This window comes from Apus apus, chromosome 1, assembly GCF_020740795.1.
Source record: "Apus apus isolate bApuApu2 chromosome 1, bApuApu2.pri.cur, whole genome shotgun sequence".
NCBI classification, from domain to species: Eukaryota; Metazoa; Chordata; class Aves; order Apodiformes; family Apodidae; genus Apus; species Apus apus.
The window spans coordinates 132,029,443-132,052,435 of record NC_067282.1 but is presented as its reverse complement, the minus strand read 5'-3'; the positions used below and the strand labels follow the sequence as shown (position 1 = coordinate 132,052,435).

The 22,993-nt window shown below is 41.0% G+C and overlaps 2 protein-coding genes and 1 long non-coding RNA gene across 6 annotated transcripts in view; 1 reads left to right on the top strand and 2 right to left on the bottom strand.

Annotated features, from left to right (window-relative positions):
• BMAL2 (basic helix-loop-helix ARNT like 2) overlaps positions 1-363 on the bottom strand; it is a 36,516-nt gene extending 36,153 nt beyond the window's left edge. The window contains exon 1 of the mRNA XM_051608532.1: positions 340-363. The gene's annotated coding sequence lies outside the window, so the exon portion shown is untranslated. The remainder of the gene's footprint in view (positions 1-339) is intronic.
• Positions 119-22,992, top strand: LOC127380094 (uncharacterized). Its single transcript, XR_007888424.1, has 3 exons — positions 119-276; positions 20,476-20,554; positions 20,866-22,992. It is a non-coding gene; the product is annotated as an uncharacterized LOC127380094 (long non-coding RNA).
• STK38L (serine/threonine kinase 38 like) overlaps positions 10,241-22,993 on the bottom strand; it is a 49,263-nt gene continuing 36,510 nt past the window's right edge. For 3 of the 4 annotated variants that reach the window (XM_051608535.1, XM_051608536.1, XM_051608537.1), the window contains exons 10-14: positions 21,125-21,242; positions 20,588-20,711; positions 17,530-17,625; positions 15,835-15,926; positions 10,241-14,348 (exon numbers count right to left, since the gene is read on the bottom strand). In XM_051608535.1, the coding sequence (XP_051464495.1) occupies positions 14,221-14,348; positions 15,835-15,926; positions 17,530-17,625; positions 20,588-20,711; positions 21,125-21,242 (558 nt within the window). In that variant the 3' untranslated portion in view covers positions 10,241-14,220. The remainder of the gene's footprint in view (positions 14,349-15,834; positions 15,927-17,529; positions 17,626-20,587; positions 20,712-21,124; positions 21,243-22,993) is intronic. The other variant, XM_051608538.1, reaches the window with a different exon arrangement.

The window sequence follows — 22,993 nt, the reverse complement described above, 5'->3', positions numbered from 1 at the left end:
CCGGGCCAGGGAGGGCTGCCGGGCAGGGAGGGCTCACGGCCGCCCCGGCAGCGCCGCCATCCCCGCTCTCCGGGCCAACCGGGCACTTCTCGCGAGATTTGCGGCCGCGCCCTGCGGCGGGGAGCGGCCGGAGTCCCGCGCTGCCGCTGAGGGACGGGGCCGCGGGGCCTGTCCCGCCTCTCCCGCCTGGCCCTGGCCGCCCTCCTTCATCCCCCGGCGGAGGATGTGCCCCGGGTGGCTTTTCACAGCTGCCCTCTGCTCTACCGGAGAGTCAGGGTAGGTGTGGGTCCCTTCTGACCTGGGGGAGAATCCCCCCCCCAGTCACTTTGGCCTACGCACCTGTCAGACTTGCCGGGGTTGCTGGAGAGAGGACACCTTGTCTGTGGAAGAACCAGGATCCTGGAACAATTGTGGCTGGGAGGCACCTCTTTGGGTCATCTGGTCCAGTGTGTGGGGGCAGAGCAGGACAGAGAACAGTCACGTGTCCGCAAAAAGTAGCATAAACATCAGGTTAACTTGTATATTAAATTGTGCTCATAGACCCGGACTACAGCAGGTGCTGAGGCTATGTTTTTTGCTCATACCAGGAGTGTACTTTTCAAGTGAATCATCATCCTCGCCACGCTTTGGTTCACATCCAGGGGTAGCCTTGGTGTAGGCAAAGTGTATTCCTGTCTTTGTTAGGAGCTCAAGATGCACTTGTAAGAGATTAATGTGCTCCAGCTGTTAACAGTCCACAGGACCCCACTAGGGCCAGTCTGAAATGAAAACTGTACAACATGTAGAGTGAGGGCATCAGGACTTCAGCAGTGCTTGCTCCCGCCGGCAGAACTCTTCTTACTGTCTTCTCTGCGTTAACTTTGATGTAGCCTCTGCTTGCTCAGTTCCAGTTGCTGGGGTGGCAGAATAGGCTGTTGCCTAAGACCGGCACATCCTTAGCTGTTCCATCTCCGCGTGCCTGTTTCTACCCGTTGGGTTCAGGTTTGAGGGAAAGTGCATGTGCAGTGCAGCTGGTGTCACTTCCCAGGAAAGCTGGATCCAGATGATCAGTGTGAAGGAAGCTGCTTCTGCAGGTGTCCTGTACAGTGGGCTTTCAGAGCTTCTGTCTGCTGTTAGTAATGGGGGTTCCTTTGGAACTAACAAAAGTAGGGGGAATATTTTGCCAAGTATATCATGGTCTTTAATCATCCGTTCTGGTTAATATCTAATTTGTTAAAATGCATGTCTTTGAGTTGCAGTCAAATATTTTTTTTTCCGTTTTTTTTCGGGAGGCATAATAAAGTTGTAAGATAAAAACATCCTTCCCTAAAAGGGAAAAGGAGGTGTGGCTAAATATACACACAAACAAGCAAATATATACACAAAAATACTTCTTTACTACTTTACTACTAATTGACTACATTATGCTGAGAGGAAATACATGTATGTGAGTGATAGTTCAGTAATCTGTCCAGGCCAAAGAAGGTTGCAAGCATACAAAGGGTTAAGACAAAACTATGGGTTATAAAATTGCTCTTGCAGATACAAATTGCTTGAAAGATAGTTTTCTGAGAAGCTGTTATCTTCAAAAGGATAGTCACCTGCAACAGAACAATGAGGCTGGAGCTGTAGAAACAGCGCAGAGAGACTCTTGTAGTAATGTTTATAAGCACCTCACCACTGGTGGTAAGACTACAGGGGGATTATAGCTTTTTATAAAATTGCAAGAGATTTTTTGTTATTGTTGACGCTTTTAAGAAATAAAGCTTTTTTCATCCCCTTCAAAATTAAAGAAATGTTGAAGTTCTGCTGAAGGTTTGTGAAGCTTAAGGGCAGCCTTGGCTGCAGTGACCATGAAAGGGTGAAATTCAAGATCCTTAGGGCAGGTAGGAGGGTGCAAAGTAAGCTTACTACCCTCGACTTCAGGAGAGCAGCCTTTAGCCTCTTCAGGGACCTGCTTGGTAGATAAAGCTCTGGAGGGCAAAAGATCCCAAGAAAGCTGGTCAGTATTCAAGGATCATCTCCTCCAAGCTCAGGAGCAATGCTTCCCAACAAAGAAGAGGTCAGGCAAAAACACCAGGAGGCCTGCGTAGATGAACAAGGAGCTCCTGGAAAAACTCAAACACAAAAAGGAAGCCTACAGAGGGTGAAAGCAAGGACAAGTGGCCTGGGAGGAATACAGAGAAACTGAGCAGCCAGGGATCAGGTTAGGAAAGCTAAAGCCCTGATATAATTAAATTCATCCAGGGAAATCAAGGGCAACAAGAAATGCTTCTATAGGCATATTAGTGATAACAGGCTAGGGAAAATGTGGGTCCTCTCAGAAGGGAAATGGGAGACCTTGTAGCCTGGGATATGGAGAAGGCTGAGGTATTTAATTACTTTTTTGCCTCAGTCTTTGCTGGTAAGTGCTCAAGGCACACCAAGTTGCAGAAGGCAAAGACTGGGAAAATTAAGGACCACCTATGGCATCTAAGGAATCTGAAGGTGCTCAAGGCCGTGGGACCTGATGAGATGCATCAGCAGGTCCTGAGAGAACTGGATGAAGTTGTAAAGCTGCTTTCCATGATATTTCCATGAAAAGTCGTGGCAGTCCAGTGAAATTCCCACTGACTGGAAAAGGGGAAACATAACCCCCCTTTTTGAAAAGGGGAAAAAGAGGACCTGGGGCACTACAAGCCAGTCAGTCTCACATCTGGAAAGATCATAGAGCAGATTATCCTGGAAACTATGCTAAGGTGCATGGAAAATAAGGAGGTGATTCGTGACAGCCAGCAGGGCTTCATTAAGGGCAAAGTGTGTCTGACAAATTTGATGGTCTTCTACAGTGGGGTTACAGAATTGGTCAATAAGGGAAGAGCAGCTGACGTCATCTATCTGGACTTGTGCAAAGCATTTGACACTTTTCCCGCACAGCGGCGGCGTCTCTAAATTGGAGAGACAGGGACTTGGAGCAACCTGGTCTAGTGGGAGGTGTCCCTGCCTAAACCAGGGGGGTTGGAACTAGATGATCTTTAAGGTCCCTTCCCACCCCAGCCATTCTGTAGTTCTTACTATAGCTTGATATACCTGGACAAAAATCTCATGTGTGTAAAAAAGCTGTTTCTACGTCTGTTTTGTGTGTGTAGGAAAGTTAATATTTTATCTTGGGAAAGGTAATACCTTGAAACATAAGTCTCATCAAATCTTTGCTTCTCTGCTTCCATCATTCCATCTAAGACAGCAGTGCAGTATTGTCTTCATTTTCATTATGTATAAACATCTCTGTCTGCCAAAACTCTCTACAACTAGCTGAAAGGAGGTTGTAGAAAAATGGGTGCTGGTCTCTTCATGGGTGTTGGTCTCTTTTCCCAAGTAACAAGTGGTAGGACAATATGAAATGGCCTCAAGCTGCTCCAGGGGAGGTTTAGATTGCATATTAGGAAAAATTTCTTCACCAAAAGGCTTGTCAGGCACTGTAACAGGCTGCCCACGGGACTGATTGGGTCACCATCCTGGTGGCATTTAGAAGATGTGTAGATATGGCATACAGGGACATGGTTTAATGGTGGACTTGGCAGAGAAAGGCTTATGGTTGGTCTCAGTGATCTTAAGAGTCTCTTCCAGTTCTGTGATTATATGATTCTATGATTCTAAGAACTTGAGAAAGTAAGTCCTCACAAAACAGTGTGGGCCAGAGCCATTTGAACTCCTATGAATTTAATGGGATGTGGTGGAAGAGTAGTAACTTGCCTAGTCAATGATAGAGCTGGGGAAAAAAACCTCAGAAAACAAGGCTGTGTTTCATTCATAGCCTTCAGAGATTTAGGCAGGATATACTTGCCTAAACTCCAAACTATAAGCTTGGGAAGGAGTACTCAGATGCAGCCCTGAATTGCATTTGTGCCATCTTTTATACTTGGAAGCTCTCAAGACATTTCATATTCAGCTCAGAAGCACCTTCTCTGTATAGGCGTGGGCAGCTCAGCATCTTGCCCATAGCTAAGCCCAAGGGTTAGACTGGGCATGTGGAAGGGCAGAGTGCGTGATTGGCCCTAACAGAATATTCAGACCTGGCTGAGGAATTGAGAGTTCCAGCTGGGGTTGTTGCTGAACAAATGCAATTGCATTACTACAACATTCCCAATGCACACCTTTTCATAAGGTACTTTTTTCCCTTGCAAATCCAACTTTTTACCTCAGAATTTCAAGCTGTACATAATCCCACAGTTATTATTGCAGTGATATATGAATTCAGCCATGCTGGGTCCAGCTGATCATGCAGAATTAGTATTGAAGTAAAGCAATTGCAAACCATTTCTGCCCTAAATGGAACAAAAAGCAGTAGGAAGAGCTGAAAAACAGGAGTTAAGCAGTGTTGCCATCTTTGAGAAAATCACTGCACATTTAATGAACATTTGTTTTATTCACATACCACAACTGATACTGAAAAAAAGTGTTCTAAGAATTTGTTAATAGGAAGCTTAAATGCCATGTCTAGCTCTGCTAAAATACTCTTTTGCCCCAGTTTTGAAGCTAGGAGCTCCCTCCTCCAGGTTTGCATCATCAGTGGACACCCAAATGTTAAGATTTCAGATGTATGAGTCAGCTACATTGACTGAAAGTGTTTGAGACTCAGTAACCATAGAAAGTTGAAGATGGCTATGGTTATAAGCTTAATGAGTTAAAGATTTAAATAGTACCAGAAAACTCTTTTAACAAACTTAGTAGGTTAACAGCTATGAAATACAAATTCTCTCTATATGGGAACAGTCAATGAGGACATTCAAAGTGCAGTAGTGGTTTTTTGGGGTTATTTTTGTGTTTTGTTTTGTTTGTTGTTTGGGTTTTTTTTTCTAACTGATTCACTAGAAACAGAGCTAATGTACCTTATTCACATTTTATGTATTATTATTTTTTAGTGCAACAGTGGAAGTACTTGTAATTCAATGAGTGCAGAAATTTATGGCACTTTATGCTATGTCTAGGTCAGAAAATCAGATCAGTCCCTTAGCAATATGTCTGCCTGTCATTTTTTCTTCTGTGTATTTCTCATCCACGGTCAATGTCACATCTCCTGGCACTTAGAGAGTTCTTACAAAGTTAATGCACTATCAAATAATTAACAGAGATTTTAAACATAATTTATTATACTTATTCAAGGGTAGTGATTTGTCTCTTTGTTTAACATGTAATACAATTAATATATGACAGTAGCTTGTATTCATAGCACATAGTTAGCCTTGAGTCTTGGCAGGGTAGGATCCCAGTTTATGTAAAGCACTCAGGTGAGCACTTTCTTGAGTAGCTTTTAGCTATAAAATAGAGAACAGAACCCTTTATGTAAGCAACCAGTAGCCCCTTTTCCCAAACAACTTATACAACAACTTGTTAAAAGGGTAAAAATAACAATCAAACTTCAGAGCAGTTAAATAATACCCTGAGACCAAGCAGTTAAAGAAAGGTGTCTGTAGTATTACTTCTTTTTCTTTTCTGAGAATGATTAATGACATCAAAAGCATCGCATGTCTTAGCTATTACGAAGGACAAGAAGAGCATCCACTCAGCATTTCTCTGAGATACCATCCTGGAGTGAGTGTGAATTTCTTTGTGTATTTGCTGGTAGCAAGCTAGTTCCATGCACCTCACACTTAAAGAGACCTATTTCAGAAGCTGAGAGTGACAGGTTGACTGTTAGAGTGACTGATACTGCTTCACATAAAAACATACTTAGGTGACTGCTTAGGGTGAGCTAGCTAACTTTTTCCTATTGAATCTTAATACCAGTAAACTGAAGTTACTCAGCAGACCTGTCAATATAAATACCAATTTTTCACAGACTTTCCTTCCAGGCCACAAGGGTTTAAGGTTTCCCCCTCAGCCATTCTGATTCACATGGCTCAAAGTAATGTAACGAGCGATACCTGTGTCCTAAATCTGGTATGTTTTTGTAGAGCACATGTGAACAGGCTAGATAGAATTAATACAGTTTTAAAAAATCCTTTTTAGTGAGTGGTTTGTGCTTGAAGGTAATTGCATTACTTCAAAGGGCACCACAAGCAGTTTTTTGATTTTGCTTCAAATTCTGTGTCTATGCATTAGTAAAATCTATGATCATTTTAAAAGCTGTTCTTCCCCAAATCAGAGAATCTTTTGCTTCAAAAATTATATAAATAGCATGATGATACTGTAATCAGCCAATAACAACAATAAGCTCTTTAAAGTGATTTCCACTAGGTCATTGGCACGGAAGCCACCTGAAGAAGCAAAAAACCAGCACAAAGTAATTCAGGCTTTGCCAGCAACAGACTGTGCTATGCTGGCACAATACAGCACGTGAAGTTGTATGGGTTATGTTATGTGGTACATCAGGTTGGATTGTGATGGTGATATAGTCTGGCCTGAAAGTTCTATGAATCTCAGACAAATTCCTTGCATGATCAATCAAGTTTGAGAGGAGCTTCCAAATCCTACTTGCTCTCCCTCTATAATCTTGCTATTGGAGGGCGATCATTTTACTTTGTTTTTTAACTAAATTAGAACAAGTAAAAAAGATTAGTATTTTCCAAAGTGTCTGCATTATTTTGGAGTCCTGGCTGGTGAGGTTTGTGCCCACATACTAATTCACTTGCTTGTAAGTCTCCTACCTAAGTCTTTCAATTGGATGGTGCCACTTTTGATTTAAAAAGAAAATAAGCTTCAGTTTTTAAATAGTCTTTTCATTCCTGGCAGAATCTGGTGTTTTCTGACTGCCTACCAAAAGCCTAGTGTCTGATGTTTCTGAAAAACAGTATTGCTGCTACAAATCTCTACATAAGGATAAATAAAGCTGTTTAGGGGGCCTGTTGAAATGAAAAGCAATTGAAGTGTGCCTGTGGTGCTCAAATGGCAGCTCCCAAGCTGAGTCCTACCTCTCTAGGTTCAGGGAAATCCCATCTAGTGCCTTTTCTGCTGTGGCTGAAAGAGAGCAAAACCAGGTGTGACAGCAGTAGATCTCTAAGGACAAAACACCTATTCTTGGATATATACACCCAACCAACCTGTGAACCTTTAAGCTGCAATTGTCTCATCCATCGTGCCTGCAAAGGTCCCGACAATGCATGATGTCACTGTCTGAAAGTCATCTTGATTAAAGCAGACTTGTCACCCACAGTACCTATTCCTGAGCTTGCAAAGTGTTAACAGCCTTATATTAAACAGCTGGTATAGGAACAATGCCAAGATACAGGAACGTAAACCACCTTCAATCTGTGCCACTAAGCAGAGGCAGAATTAACTGAAAAGAGAAACCCAACGACTGTTACACAGAGTGGGCCTGTAAGTAGGTCTAATGTTACTCAGCAGAGCTTTGCCCATCTGTCTGCTTCCTAGAAAATGCAAAATCCATACTGGGGCCCAGTCTGGGTCAAATCCCACAATGACATACTGTGCTATTTTGGAAAAACGCATTGAAATAAAATTGTACAATTTACAAAGTTACCTTGAGGCACTAATTTTATGAAACAAAACAGGCAATATTTTCTTCTTTATTAGCACAAGTGCCCTGCAAGTTTGTTACTTTTTTCTTTGAAGCCACAAGGCATCTTCTTCACAGCCCTACTTTATAACCAATTGCATTCTATACATGGTAAAATCTTTGTCTCATTTGTAACAAACATGAAAGCATCACATCAGCAAACAGCTTGCTTTTAAGACCATACTTGTTCATTGGTTTCTTTGGGCTTTAGATAGGGATCTTTTGCTGACGTTAGTGGGAGCTGGATGAGACCTCAACGGCAGCCTGCTGCACTGAAAATTTTGAGATGTGTGTCTGGTTTTGCAGTGATTCACTCTGTCATGGTCAAAAACTCACTCGAGTTCTTATCTGATCATTCGTTATTGTTAAATATATATATTAAGTCAGAAGTAGACTTGGTAGGGTAATGAAGTGTCCAAGACTAGCAGAGCTATTGCAGTTTTTGAGTAAGTCCTAACACTGGAGAGAAGTGTGGCCAAATCAGTGCTCCCATTTTGAGGCACAGAGTTTTGCAGATGGCCATATATGTATGGACATGGCCCAGGGAGTGTCTTGGCACCTGCTTCCCACTGGAGCTGCATTACCTTCATATTCCAACCTATGCATCCACACTGAGGGGGCAGACTCTGCCCACATCCCTGGAAGAAAACCAGGTGTTACAGAGAACTGGTGTGTGTATAACACTTGCTATCTGTAGCTGCCATCTCTTTTTCAAAATGTGGAGCAGGGGCCACAGCTACGTTTTTACACAACAGTGTCAAGACCACAGGACTTTGCTGATGAGCTGCCTTTTCAACATTCTTTAGTTTCATGGGCATGAAGTGTAGAGGCCAGGGCAAAGATTTTGTCTTTGGGAGAGAGGACAGGCAGGGAAGCCTGAATGGAAAGAACTGCTACCAATGGAAGACTGACTGCCTAGGGACAGCACATAGAGAGAGCACGTACTCCTAAGAGGAGAGAGAAGCAGCAGCAGATGGTGGCTCACTAGAAATGGATTAAAGCAGCTGGTGCAGAAACAAGATGTGGCATCAAGGGTCAGTTCAAATCAGAAACAAAGTGTTCCTAGCAGAGCTCTGACTTGATTGGGAAATGAGAAACCTGAGTTAATTTCCCTCCTCAGCATGAGAAGGTTCAAGCCCACATGCCCCAGTTCCCCAGAGAACAACAACCTCGGAGCTATCAAATAACTTGGAGAGGTGGTGGGAGGAGTAGGAGGCAGAGAAATGAACTCTCTCTGCGTGTGTGTAATTCGTTTCCCCTCCCACCAACTGTAGAAGTGTTCCTGTGTAATGAAGTGTATGCATCCCAGTGCCATTACTACTGACAGAACATATGCTTTTGTATTTTATATATATATATATAAACTTACCCTTCTCCAGCCTTGAACTGTCCCAATAGTTAATATACTTGGTATCTTTCCGACAGCAACTTCTTTTAGGCAGCATGGCAATCCCTGCAGCAGCCTGGCACTGCTGAACCCAACATGGCTCATAGCTGACTATGTTACAGTCTACTAGCACCCACATTTAACATCTGCTTGCATCTTTGAAGTTCAGCTATGGGATAGGCATTTTAGAACCCCTCTGCTATCAAATATTTACATACATAATGTATTAAATTACCTTAAAGAAGTACATTAAGCACTTCCTGAACTACAAGTTAATCCATGTCCAAGGCCAGAGCTGGGAACCACTACTGTAATAGAATCACAGAATGGTTTGGGTTGGAAGGAACCCTAAAGACCATTTAGTTCCAACCCCCTTGCCATGGGGCAGGGACAACTCCCACTGGACCAGGTTGCTCAAAGCCTCATTCAGCTTGGCCTTGACAACTTGCAAGGTCATCACTCCCGAACAGTGAGACAGACAGACCATTTATGAATACTCCTCCCTTCTCCTTCCATGGGAAGGTTGTCAGAAGACATTTTATTGTCCAAAGCAAAATTGTTTTGCTTATGTACAAGGCACATTTTCTACAAGAGTAAAGAAATGAAAAATGTACAACATATATTTCCAGTATGTCTTCTAAATATTAAACTAATATTTGAAAATCCCCACATTTCTGCACAAGCTGAAGGCATAGCCTTTATATTTGCTATTAAAGTGCTGTATTTTTGAGGAATACTGAATTTGGTAATGCAAGGAGATAAAGAATTGAGCCTGCATTTCCTTGGATATGTAGCTCTGAGATATAATATCCAGCTACTGGAAGAAAAATGTAATCCCATTGAATAAAATTTGTAACATTCTGTTGAAATTATATCATTTACTGAGCTGCAGTTCAAGTGGAAGGCTGTTATTCACTGGAGGGCTCCAGAGAAGGCCAGATTCCAGCTGCTAGCTCCTCTTTGCTTTCAGCTGCTCAAATCTAATCATTTTTTTTCACATGATTATTTCAAAACTGCATCTGCTGCCACTGTGCTGAACTCAGCAAGGAATGGGGAACAGTAGCACAAAATTGTTCCTACAGTGAATTGAAGGACACAACTGCCCATATACACTTCCTTGTATAACTTATGGCCTACAGGGAAGAAGTAATCTCTTGTGAAGAGCAGTAACTATTTTAGAAGCAGCTTCACATGACTGCAGTTGGTAAAGTTGAGCAATTTTTGAGATCTCTATTTTCTGATTGAGTAGTGACACTGGGGTTTTCACTGTCTGTGGAATTCAAGCTGAGAATAGTGTCTCAATTCCTTGGATGTCTCCCATTCCAGAAAAGAAGCAAAACCAGAACACTGGACTAAGCAATAAAAATCAACCCAGCAAATTTACAAAAGGAATGCTACTTTTATTTTCAAATGCTGTAAAAAGCCTCATATAAATTTTTATAATGCTTCTATGTAACTTTCCCAACCACAACTAATGAAACAATCTAAGAAAAATATAGCATTTGCCATTTTGACTCCAAGAACGAGCTGCTGTAATATATCAACATTAAAAGGACAAGGTACAGTATGTAACAATGCTTGTAATTGCTCATATTATTGAAAAAGTGAGAGCACTTCCTAAGCATTAAGAGTATCACTGGGCTAACTGCAGTATTCCCTACTTGCTGTTGCAGAGGAGGAAAGTCACCTCTTTCCAAGGAGCAGACAACACCCTTTGTACTGCTTATGCCCATTTGTCTTAGTAGTGTGGAGAGCTTCCAGCAAGCCCCTTTGCACTTAGGTGAATTCACCCATGTCAGATGCTATTATTCCATACTGTATCCAGTGGCTCTGGTGTTCAACAATTGACCTATAAAAATAACACTTATATAACTCTCCAGCAAGGCAAATTGAACAGTGCAAACGCAGTATCAACAATATTTGTTTTCTGAATGCTGGCGATTCTTTCCACTCCTTTTGCGCATGAAACCACCTCTGCTGATGTCCTGTACCTAAGGCCACTCACTCACACTGATGGGAGATGGAACAAAGTGCAAAAAAGCTCAGCTGCATTTCCCAGCAAGCTTCCTCCCCCCAGCTTCAGGGTATTCAGATCCAAAATTTGGATTCAGGCCCACCACTTCCATTGATGCACTCAGGTTTTTCCTGCTGGAATAGGTTAACTTCCCAGCAAACCTCTGATAAGAATTTGCATACACAATTCCACATTTTAACAAAAGTTAACAAAACAGTTTCAGAAAATAAATTTTCACATGGTTGCAATCATCAAGCCATTTCAGAATCTTTGGTACTCCAAGAATAAGAAAAATAAATGGCACAGTGACAAACATTGCCAAAGGAAAAAACACAACCATCCAAAAGACAAAATAACAAAAGATATGTTGCACTTCCATTTTTTGAAAGCCAGTGTAGATTAACCTTCTGTTCTCTTTAATCCATTACAGTGTCACAGTTTCACCTTAAAAAAAATTCTATCATCCTAAAAGCAGTAGCTAATATTCTGTTTAACTTGACTTACTGATTAAAAGAATGCTATGTTAAAAAAAATAAAATCAACTACCACAATACAGGAGTTTATGATAAATAGGCTGCAGGTTGTTCCCTATGGATAGAATTCCTATGTGAGCACTGATATGATTAATCATCCGCAATTTGAAATGAGTATTATCTTTAGTGTTACAAATACAAGGGTTGAGCTTTTTTTTGAAGTTTGTAAACCAGTATGTACAGACATAGTTGTTTAATAGATAGCTTTAAATTAAGTGTGCATTTATCTTCCCTCCCCCAAAACCTGCAGAAAAAAAAGAATAAATCACCAGTATTACTGAGCATTTGCAGTTTCCATGAAACTTATCTTGTCTTAGCAAATTCAAGCAAAGACTTCTTATTAGGGAAATAGGGTAACTGTGGTCTTTTGAAATGTCTTGTTTGCAGGAATTCTATTTCTGGTGCACATAGTGCCCCATGAAGGAGACTGGAAATGAAAACTGTTAACAATTCTCTTTTGAATAGCAGTGTCCTTTGAGGGCAAGTTTGCATCTCAGACATATTCTGCCCAAGCTCCTCTGTCTGGGTAGAATGGACTGAATACCTTAGAAAAGAAATTTCCTTTCCTGAGAAGCCTCAAAAGCTGCTAAGGGCACTGGCAGAATGAAGTCTGAAATGTTAAAGGTGGATTTAAGTGACTTACTGTTTTGGACAGTCTTTGTATGGATAGAGGTTGAGCTTCACTACACTGACAAGGCTAAGAACAACACTGGGGAATTTCTGAGGGGTCTTGCCCCCACAGCAATAAAGGGGTGTTAATTAGTGTAAGGTCTCGGAAGAAAAACTGGAGATTAATGAGATGTTCCCACATAAATCCAGCATTTAGGCAAAAGTTTAGCTTAACCATGTTCTGATATAACACTGTGTAAACTGGATGGACCCTGAGGCAGTGGCTGCTCCTCTGTGATGAGCTAAAGACTAAAGTTTTTTGTAGATAGGCATTAAAAATAAGTATTAGATGTTTGGAGAGAAACAAGATCTTGGAGGAAAGACATCACTGAAGCCCTTGAGGAACCTAGTAGCTGTTGGATTGGAGAAGACTACATGCATGTCAGTAAGCCACTGATGGGCTTGCTGGTAACATGTGAACACCCCAGTGTGTTTTTAAAGCATGTAAATAATGCTGAACAGCTGATACCATGGTGCCTAACAGCAATAAACATTTCTGTAAATAGCTTTGTAAACAGTCACTTCCATTTTGCTGCAAAAGTCAATCTTAATGGAGTCTTTCCTGCTGTGTACCATAACATCCTGTGCTTCACTCCTATGGGCACTGCAGAGGCTTCAGAGTGCCTTTCACTTGCATTCAAAGGAGGATGGCAGCAACAGCGACTATGCTTCAATTACTGGGGAATTTTTCATTGCTGTAAATCTCATTTGTAACCAGAAAATGACACTGAACATCTCTACTGTATTATGATAGATTCAAAGTACTGCAGATAATATGCTGGTACACGCAGAGATACAGAAAAATTTGCCAATGACCAGGTAATTCCGAACTGTTCTAGGAGTGCAATTCTGTCCTGAACTGCTGCTGGGCTGAGAAGAAAAAACATACCCGGCAGATGGAAGGATTTCTGCTTCAGTTTCCTTGACCTAGGAGAAGGAGACCCGTATCTTCTGTCAGTTTGTCACCATCCTGCAGACTAGTGAGAACAGCATTTAGATACTGTGGTTGGTTCAGGGTTCCTGGAAACTGGGCTGCAGGCTCAGCTGAACTGTTTTAATCCCATGGTCCACATTAGATGGAGAAACTAGAAGATGGAGCCCACACGAGAGCCTGAGTCTAGTGGGACACTCCATTTCCTCTGGCTTGACAAAGGCAGCTACAGGGTGCTCTGGACAGGAAAGGCTCTAGCCTTGAACTTCTTAGGGAGACAAAAAAAGAAAAAGCAGCAGTTTGGTCACTTTACTAGAATACGTTTTGCACAGACAGAAAAGGCCATTTGAATTATCAGTAGCAAAAAGATTATCTGCCTTACAGCAGAGGAAGAAATGCTGTCCTGGAAATGACATTTCATCTCCTTGGAACTTGGTACCAGCAAGTTTCCCTTCTGTTAAAAATCTTTCAGCAGTGGTCAACAGGCATAGTCATCTTAGACAGTCATAGCCATCAACTAGCATTTTAAGTAGAAATACCACTAAACCTGACACAGAGACTGTTCCACTGCCACACACAGTGGAAAATGGAAGAAAGAGAAGCAGAGGACAATGGGCTGACAAAGCCCTCCAGTGGGGAGGAGCGAGGGTAGGCAGGGCACAAGTAGGCCCACAGGACACTGCTATTTAAAATAATTCAATGTTGCCACACTCACAGGGTATCCTGCAGACCACAACTGAAACACCCTTGAGCAACTGCTCAGATTTTTGCAAATGTGGGAAATTGTTTTTTATACTGCATCTCTAAATCCCACCAGGTAAGCAGCACAATAACAATGCTCCATCAAATGATATGCTTTACTCCTGGGTGGATTAGATGGTTTGCAGTACAAACACAGCCACAGTACAGAGAGGCATAATTAACCGTTATACACACATAGGCAGTGCAGTTACAAAGGGATGTACGTTCCTTTTATTCCAGTACCTTCGTATAATAAAGTTAACAAAAATATTCAAATATTAAAAAAAAAAAAAAAAAGCCAGCTGGCACTGCCAACTAATTCCTGTAGTAGTCTCAGAAATCCTAATCCTGTAGAATTTCCTTGTGAAATTGATGCGCACCAGAGTCAATGTATTGATAAACTAATGCCAAGCGGGTCTGGTGATGCAGCTACCTGAGGTTTATATTTCTTTTGTGGGTTTGTGTTTCGTTTCACAACTTCCCAGCTTTCATGTAGGAAGGGATCGAGCCACGCTGTGTAAGCCCTTCAAACCTCTTGTAGGTATAATTGAGGAAAACCCAGTCTTTGGATTTGTAGTCAGGTTCCGTTGTGTTTGGCACTAGAATTCAGAAACAAAACCAAAACAAAATTAAAACCAGCACTGCTTCTGAGAGGACTTTTCACAGAGCACTGACATCAACAACCCTGAACTGTTATTTCCTTAAATCAGCAGAAACTCCTTGAAGAAATTCTGTTTCTAATCATGCCTGTTGCCTTTTGTCAATGGTCTGAGTTACAATTTCAGCATCTCTCTCTGAAGTGGAAAAAGGGATTTGTATGTTTGGGTTTTGGGTTTTTTTAGTCCATCTACACACCATAACAAGCTCCTATACCTTGACAGGAACCTTTAACACACCCACAGGATATACAATTACAACCCCCCCCTACCATTTAGGTTGCTCCACGCACAGCAAACGCAGGTATAGATATCACGTTATCCTCACCACAAACAGAAGATGATATATCCAAGTTCTCCCAAGAGAACTACACATGCCACACATATTACTTTCCTAGGGCTTCATCCTTGCTTACAGCTTCAGTGGGGCTTGTACAGCCTCCTCTTACTTTATGAACAGCCCACATGGCTGGTGAGCTGCACAGGGACATTTGCTACAATGGGCTTTTATATTGAGCTCTCTGGTTGCTGCTTTTAGAGTCCTGTGACAATATTTGAACTCAAGATGCCAAAGAGATTGCTATCAAAGTTTTTGTTAAGGTATCTAGACGTATAGTAACATTTTCAGTGGGTCTGAAATGCCAAAACAAATACAAATATACTTGGCATTAGCCAAATATGGACTTAAACAGCTTAACTTAGGCAGCAGAGATTGATTGCTTTTGAATTAAAGGGACAAGCTTCCTTGCCATTAAATAAAAGCCATATAAGAAAAAAACAGCTTTTTGATAATTCTTATGGTTGTTAGCACACCTACACTCATCTGTCATCAATTAATCATCCTTATATATGTGCCTATCTTTAAGACCTTAATAACTGAAAAGAGTGGTAGCTGGGAGAATCTGGCATATTAGAGAATCCAGCCTTTTATGTATAAAAGTTTCCTACTCATTGCTAATAGAAATGAACAAAAAAAAAACTTAAATTCTTTGCATAGCCAGGCAGGTTCACAAATCTTTGTGTGAAATAATAATCTGTTTAAGAATTTGGTCCACAAATATATGAACATTTATGCCTGGCGTGAAGCTCAAAAGTCATTCAAGATCACCAACAATTGAGTGCATTAAGTTTTACCAGAATTTGGTTAGACAGACTGTATGATAGAAAACTGCACTGTTCTGTGCTTATTATATATGCCATAGCAGATTTAACTGTTAAAATCTGTGAGCTTTTTTCTCCCCTCCCAAGTTCTAAGTAGAAGCTATTAGAGATCATAGTTTCACATTTAGATTTGAAAGACAGCCTTAGATCAAGTCTGTGTGTTACCTTGATTAAGGTATCAGAATAATGAATAAAAGCAACAAAAGCACCTTTGGGGTGTTCTGGCATATCATGGAGATAAATTTGGAATTTACAATGACAGTCTCACCTGGCTGTAAAATATCAGATTCAGGAAATTCATCGAAGTTAGAAGTATCATCAATGCTTTTGATTTCTATAGGGATTGCAGCTGGTCTTTCCCTGGAAATAGAAACAAATGCCAAAATACTGAATACTAGGAAAAGATACATTCAATTCCAGATTTGTTTAACTTAGCTTTTTAAAGTTACAACATCCCTTTAAAGCACAAAGGTTCCACTGAGTCCATAGGAGATGTGTCTGACTTGCCTGTTTGCTGACATCACGGGGAGATTTACTTGTTTCCTATCTAGCATTAGTATCTTCTTGGCAAACTTGGGGTAAAGTTTTCCCATTAACTGAAACAGCATTCCACACTTACCTGCCAAATCTATTGCTACCATCTTGGCTGTCACCAAGAACCACTGTGGTTACCTTCGTTTCATAAACCCAGCCTACCCAGCTAAGCAGGATTTTACTTGCATTTGGAGCCATGTGTTGCTTTACAACACCTCATACAAATACCTTTTGACTTTAGCTCCTGCTTCTGACACTCAGCCACCAGTATCTCTCATCCAAAGTAAGTTGGTTCTGACATGTTACTGCTTTATTAGCTCAGCAATTAAGCAGCCCTTGAAATTTTAAGGTGGCTTCTGAAGTTGCTTAAGTGATCTGTCCCACGAAAGCATTCAAACTGGAACACAGCAGCGTGGGAAAGTTATTCATATACACTTGTCAAGTTATTATGGTTGTAATTATTAGAATTAAATCCTCTCCTGGGTGGAACAGGGAGACCATTTCACCAGGTTGCCAAATGTGGCATGAAGAGCTATGTCACTGCTCTTGCTGCTCATTAATGTCTCCCACACTGAAAAGTTAAATGAGGCTTTCTGCTCCAGAGGAAATAAGAAATACAAAAGGCTGGACAATCACACATCCACACTATGGATTTTCATGTAGAAACTGCAGTATTATAGAAAGATCAGACTACCTCAGACCTTGAAGAGAGCTGAACAGTAGCCATCATTTCAACTGAAAACATCTGTGGTCCCAAAGTCTGCTGTAAAAGGTGTTACCACTTCGGGTACATGCAGATGTAAGCTCAGCATCTGCAGGAACAAACTTAAGACTGGAACTGGTACAGCTGCCTTGGCCAGGCCCTCTCCCCAGGCTTGGCCCAACAGAATTTGGCCACAGAGGCTGCAAAACTGAGGTGAGTCAGTGCCCCTGCCCAGCACTATGCAGACATACCGGTTCCCTCAGGTGCAGTACCTGCAGTGTGCAGTAAAGACATGCCCTGTGTTTTCCTCCTACTTGCTATCTCTCCTCTTCATCTCTTTCCCCTGCATTTTTGGAACAGAGCGTGCTTTTCTTGCGCTCCTACTTCAAATAAGTCAATTATAGCAATAGCTACAGAGCCCATTACTACTGGAAGAAGAGCTCTCTACTGATACCAAAGGATACATCAGGAATAACACAGCCACCCTACCACAATTGTTTTCAATCCTGGGCATACTGGGTCAATCTGAGGCATCTCAAGACAGTTAAACTCTGATCAGATCTATGAACTGTCAGCAAGGCCTAAGAACCTTCACTGTCCCCCACCCACTGCCAGTAGCTGCCTTTCAAAGTAAAAGAAATGGGAAATAATTATCCTTGACCTAACAGTGCATTAAATTCTTGTTTTCGTGGCTTTTATTCTGTGTGCATATATATATATATATACCTGATATGTCCCCAGTCCACTCCTTCAAAAAACGGATGACTTTTGATTTCCTCTACTCCATTACTACCAATTCTATTTTCTGAGTCGATACAAAACCTGAAAAAGTGAAAAAAAATGAAGAGAATGTTACAATAAATGCAGACAGAAGAAAACTGCTGTGGTATCCTGTATCAGGAACTCAAGGAAGTTCTTTCTTGCCTATTGCTTCTAACAGGGAAAGGAAACAGTAGAAGTAGAAAATGTAACGTTAAGAGTCCCAAAACAAAAAACCATAACAGTAACTGACACCTTTTCTAAAGGTGTCTTTAAGGTTTGTGAAAAGTTGCTGCAAGTTCTAGCTCTAAGATTAGCTTGGAATGGAGGCTTAAGTTCCTGCCACTGAAAAACTCCTCTGGATGTTGTCAACTATTTAAAATCCATGCTTCAAAGTAAAACTAAAAGGAACAGATACACTTAGTGAAATAGGACTACTCTTTGATGTCACATTTTGTGCCAACAGACATTTAAAACATGCCACAACTTGATTTTTCCTTGTCACACCTTCACTCTCCTTAGAGGTCCAGGTGATGGTGGTACAAAGACTCAAGGCCCATTTCGCATATATCCCAGCTGTGTAATCTCAGCTCAGACTCCAGAAGAATTTGTCAACTTATGAGAAACAGCTGTAAGAAAGTCCTTAGAGTTAATTAAGAAAAAAGTTAAACTGGAGACAGAGAGAGGATTGTTGAGATGGTGCTTGTTACCTGCTCAGGTAAGCAGAAGGAAAAACACCACCAAGTATGAAATCCTAAAGAAAAAAAAATAGGGAAGTGGAAGCTCTCTGACAACAACTCAGTACCATCAGGAATTTGTTCCAGGGAGCAGTAGAATCTGACCCTTCTGGACTGATACCTGCCTGGACCAATTTCCAGCTGGCTGGAAAAGACTCTTAAGTATCTCATCAAGGAGATGGTGAGCCTACCAATGCTTAGCCTACGTGTTAAAATTGAATCCAAGCTATATTTTGTATGTGTTAGCAAACAATTGCTTTATATTTTTACACTGTCCTTGCAGTCTGAGGATGGCAAAAGGTGTCAACGGTGACACAAAGAGGGAGATTTACAGTAACAGGAAAAACGTCCATGACAAATGAGCAGCTTGGTCTTGCCCCATGTGGAGTCACCTGGTGACCTCCTGGAAGTGGGGAGCACTTGGTAGCTTGGGGATGTGGGCCTCCTGTTGCTCTACAAGTCAGCTGGCCTTTGTTAAATGAAATTTTGTTTGCATAGATGAGCAAAGCCTTTGGTTGTTGAGTTATCCTTAACTCATGGTCTCTCCACATGATCATATCATCCAACTTCACAAGCCACTTTTCACATCAATACAAGGCAATACAAAAAAAGGTCACCTTCTCACTGATTAGGGAAATTTTCAGCAGGTAATTTAGTAACATAGCAAGTTAGGCTATAAACTGTCTCCAATTATAGATTGCAATGTTCTTTTGCTTGCAGTTGAGTGTGACTTGAGAAAAAAACACAACTGTTTATATTTCTACTGCAGCCCAGCCAGTTGGTTGCATCCAATTCTGGGCTTCCCAGTTCATAAATGATAAGGAACCACTGGAGAGAGATCCAGCACAGGGCCACAAAGATGATTAGAGGAATGGAACATCTGCCCTATGAGGAAAGGCTGAAAGAGCTGGGTCTGTTCACCCTGGAGGAGACTGAGGGGGATCTCAGCAATGCTTATAAGTATCTGAAGGGCAGATATCAGGAGGATGGGGCCAGTCTCTTTTCTGCAGTGTCCAGTGACAGGACAAGGGGCAATAGGCACAAGCTGGAGCACAACAGGTTCAAGATAAACATAAGAAAATACTTCTTTACTCTGAGGGTAACAGAGCACTGGAACAGGCTGCCCAGAGAGGCTGTGGAGTCTCCTTCACTGGTCACATTCAAAACCTGCCTGGACACGTTCCTGTGTGATGTGCTCTGGGTGACCCTGCTCTGGCAGGGGGGTTGGACTGGATGATCTTCAGAGGTCCCTTCCAACCCTAGCCACCTCTGTGACAGTTGGTCAGACCAGGTTTCCAGATTTGTCAGGCTTTGTCTGAACTTGGTTATTTTAGTTTGGTTTTGTTCATATCCATAAAAATAACAAAACTAACTTTTTCTGCAACTTCCTTAAGGCTGCAAGAACAGTTGTCTAACCCATCCAAGCTGTAAAGGACTAAGTACCCAATGGCCAGGTATTGGTTGCCTAACCTACTGTTTTGACCTAATTTTAGTAAATTGTCTGTAACTAAAGATGTTTTACTCCAATTTAAATCCTTTAATGTATAGGAAAATGTAATAATTTCAAGTATCCATTTTATAACTGAACTCCTGAGCCAATCAACAAGACATGTTAAAAAATAAATAGCTCAAATATCTGAAAATGCTCCCAACACAGCCCAGACTGAGGAGGAAGAAACCCTTAGCAGCAACACTGCACTCTTCCCAGCAAAGAACTCAAGATGCCAACAATGTACAGGAAAGGTTAAGCAAAGCGCTAGAGAAATAGATATTCAAAATGTAATAAACTAATTCTACTCAAATTTATTAATTAATATTAGCAATAGTTAAATAATTGGAATTGTGTTAGTTTAACTGGAACTGGATTAAGAATAACTGTTTGCTGTAGGTTATGTTTGTTGTATGCTACTGGAATGCTACTGGAACACTACTTGGACTAATAACTCTAGCACTTGGCTCTGCCCTTTTTACCTGTAACAAAATCATGTAAGCTTGTAATCATGTATTTGAAAAAAAATCAAAGCCAAAAAACCATCCCTACCAAAACGTGTCTGTCTGACCTTGACACCAAAACCCATCGCAAAAATTTCAACGGAAACCAAATGGATCAAAAACTGGTGTTTTGGAAGAAGTGAGTAAATCCAAAACATCCAAAGATTTCTTCTTTTTTTTTTAGTCTGCTCTGGTCCCCTCCAATCTAAAGCTTCCATCATGCAGAATGGAAAGTTAACCTAATGGAAGATGACCAGCTCTGGGTGAGTAGCCAGAAGTGAGCTTTTGTTACTGACCTTAGAATTAAGTCCTTCGCTTTCTCTGAAATGGGCACCTCTGGAGGAAATACCAACGTTTCTTTCCAGTTCATAACTTTCCTATAAGTTTCTTGTGGTGTTTCTGAGCAGAAAGGTGGATACCCTGCACAAGCCAATAGAAAAATTAACAAGGTTTTCCCAGAAGAGGAAGTGAGACCCAGGCCCCTGTTTTTGCCACCACCCAAGTCTAACAAGTAGTACTAGCCAAAAAGTTCTCTTTTGTAATGCAATAATAGACATTATTTTGTCACTTCCAGGTAACAAAACTGATCCTCAGAAACATTTAATAGTGAACAGTTATTCACCAAACAACTAACTGAGGTATCATCTCTTGCTGTCTTCTTGGAAAGGTAGAAGGACTTCAGAGTTTTCTGGAAGGTGAATTTGGAGCTTACTTCAGAAAGAACTGAATGAAATTCCAGTACCTGCACTCCGCAGGAGATCAGACTCTGTTAACTAATGGACCCTGTTACCTTTGGACCCCATGAATGTTTCTTAGGTTGGTCTTTGACATACCTATTAGCATTTCATACATAATCACTCCCAACGACCACCAGTCACACAGCTTGTTGTACCCAGTCTGCATAAAGACTTCCGGTGCAATGTAATCTGGGGTTCCAACAGTAGAATATGCCTGGGAAAAAACAAAACAAAACAAAAAACCTCTTTAAAAGATAAATACCAACATTTTTATACTTTGCAAAACCTTTTCTTTGGGATTCACATATAGCATCTTGTTACTTGAATGGACAAGAATGTTTAATTTGAGATTCACAATATCTAAAATCCAAATAGTATTATTCTTTTATATAAGGACAGAGAACCTTGAAAGTAAATGGAAATCATCCCCCTAAATGTGATGAAATCATAGAATATTCCCACTGCAATATCAGAGAATCATCTTAGCTAAAATTTCAGATAGCTGCATTGCTAAAATACCCAAGAAGTTCTGTGGTTGTACTGGGGTTTTGGGGGGGGTTTTTTGGTGTTTTTTCTTGTTGTTAGTTGTGGGGTTTTTTTGTTGGTTGGTTTTGTTTTTAAAGAGATAACCAGTAGTAGATTCCCATGTGTGACACTCATGATGCACCAGCTGTTCCATGTATTACTATGTCTTATTGCAAAATTAATTTGAGCTCCTACTGGACCAGGCTCCATCCTTTTAACCTTTTCAACGTGCAAACTAGAGATCTTGAGCTATTTGGGAATTTCTCTTTACTGATGAAAAATTTCCCATGGGCATGGGGGGAAGGGATAGGAAAAAAACTAAACAAAGAAAACCTACCAAAGCAGTTTTGCCAGGGAAAAAAAGCAACAAACACTTTGTCTCTGCAGAAACAAAATACATCATTTTTTTCAACAGAGCCAAGACATTTAGCTTCAAACCAACTGAAAACCAAGAATATGGCTCCAAGAATAGTGTTGATACAAGTTATCATTTTGGCCTTTTATTTTCTTTGTTGGACTGTCTCACCATTTATCTGGCTTCACTACACGATTCAGCCACAGAAGTCTTCAATGACCTGGGAGATAGAGGCTTTTCAGAGATCCAAGCCAAGAGGGAGTAAAGGTGTGAAGCACAGCCCCTATGAGGCAGCATGGCTGCAATGTAATTCATCATGTCGCATGCAGAAAGAAAAAACAACCCAAATGCTTTTTGGGAATACTGCAACATATCAGTTTTTAAACAGAGTGCAAATGACAAAGTTCCAATACTTATAAATGGAGGTTTTGCAACTGTTCTTTGGTGAAAATCACAAGTAGGGCTGAAATTCTGAAATCCCATTATTGACAGCCATTTATGACTCAACTACTGTTCACTGTAATAAAACCAGGCTGCACCACTCCAGTGCCAATATCATCCACTGCCTTTCCATCATATTCCCACAGAAGGGCAAACAATTTTTCCCCACAACTCTCTGAAACAGACTCATGCAGCTGTGTATCTGCTTGTGACACTGAACTGCAAGACCTAAACCCAGGAGCTCACACAGAGTATCAATGCCAGGTCAGTTTAGGAGACAAAGTCAAGACACATTTTGAGAAGCTGTTGCTGACACTTGAGGTTAGTTAGTTTAGATGCTCATAAGGGAAATAGAGGTGTAGAGAAGATCAGGGCCTTGCTAGTCACAGCTCTGAAAACAGGCAAAGTGACCCAGCTGATGGCCACTCTTCCTCTGATCTCTGAGTTATTCCACAACTGGAATCACTAAGATCACCTTCTTTAGAGTTAATTGGAATTTTGGGAGCTCAAAGAAAGAAACAGCTGTACAGCACAAGGGCCTTTCAGTTTTTAAAATCCAGCAGCATTAATGCCCAGTTTTTACTTACCATTTTCTGTAAACAGTTTAAAAATAAAAAAAAATATACATAATTTTCTTAACTTAC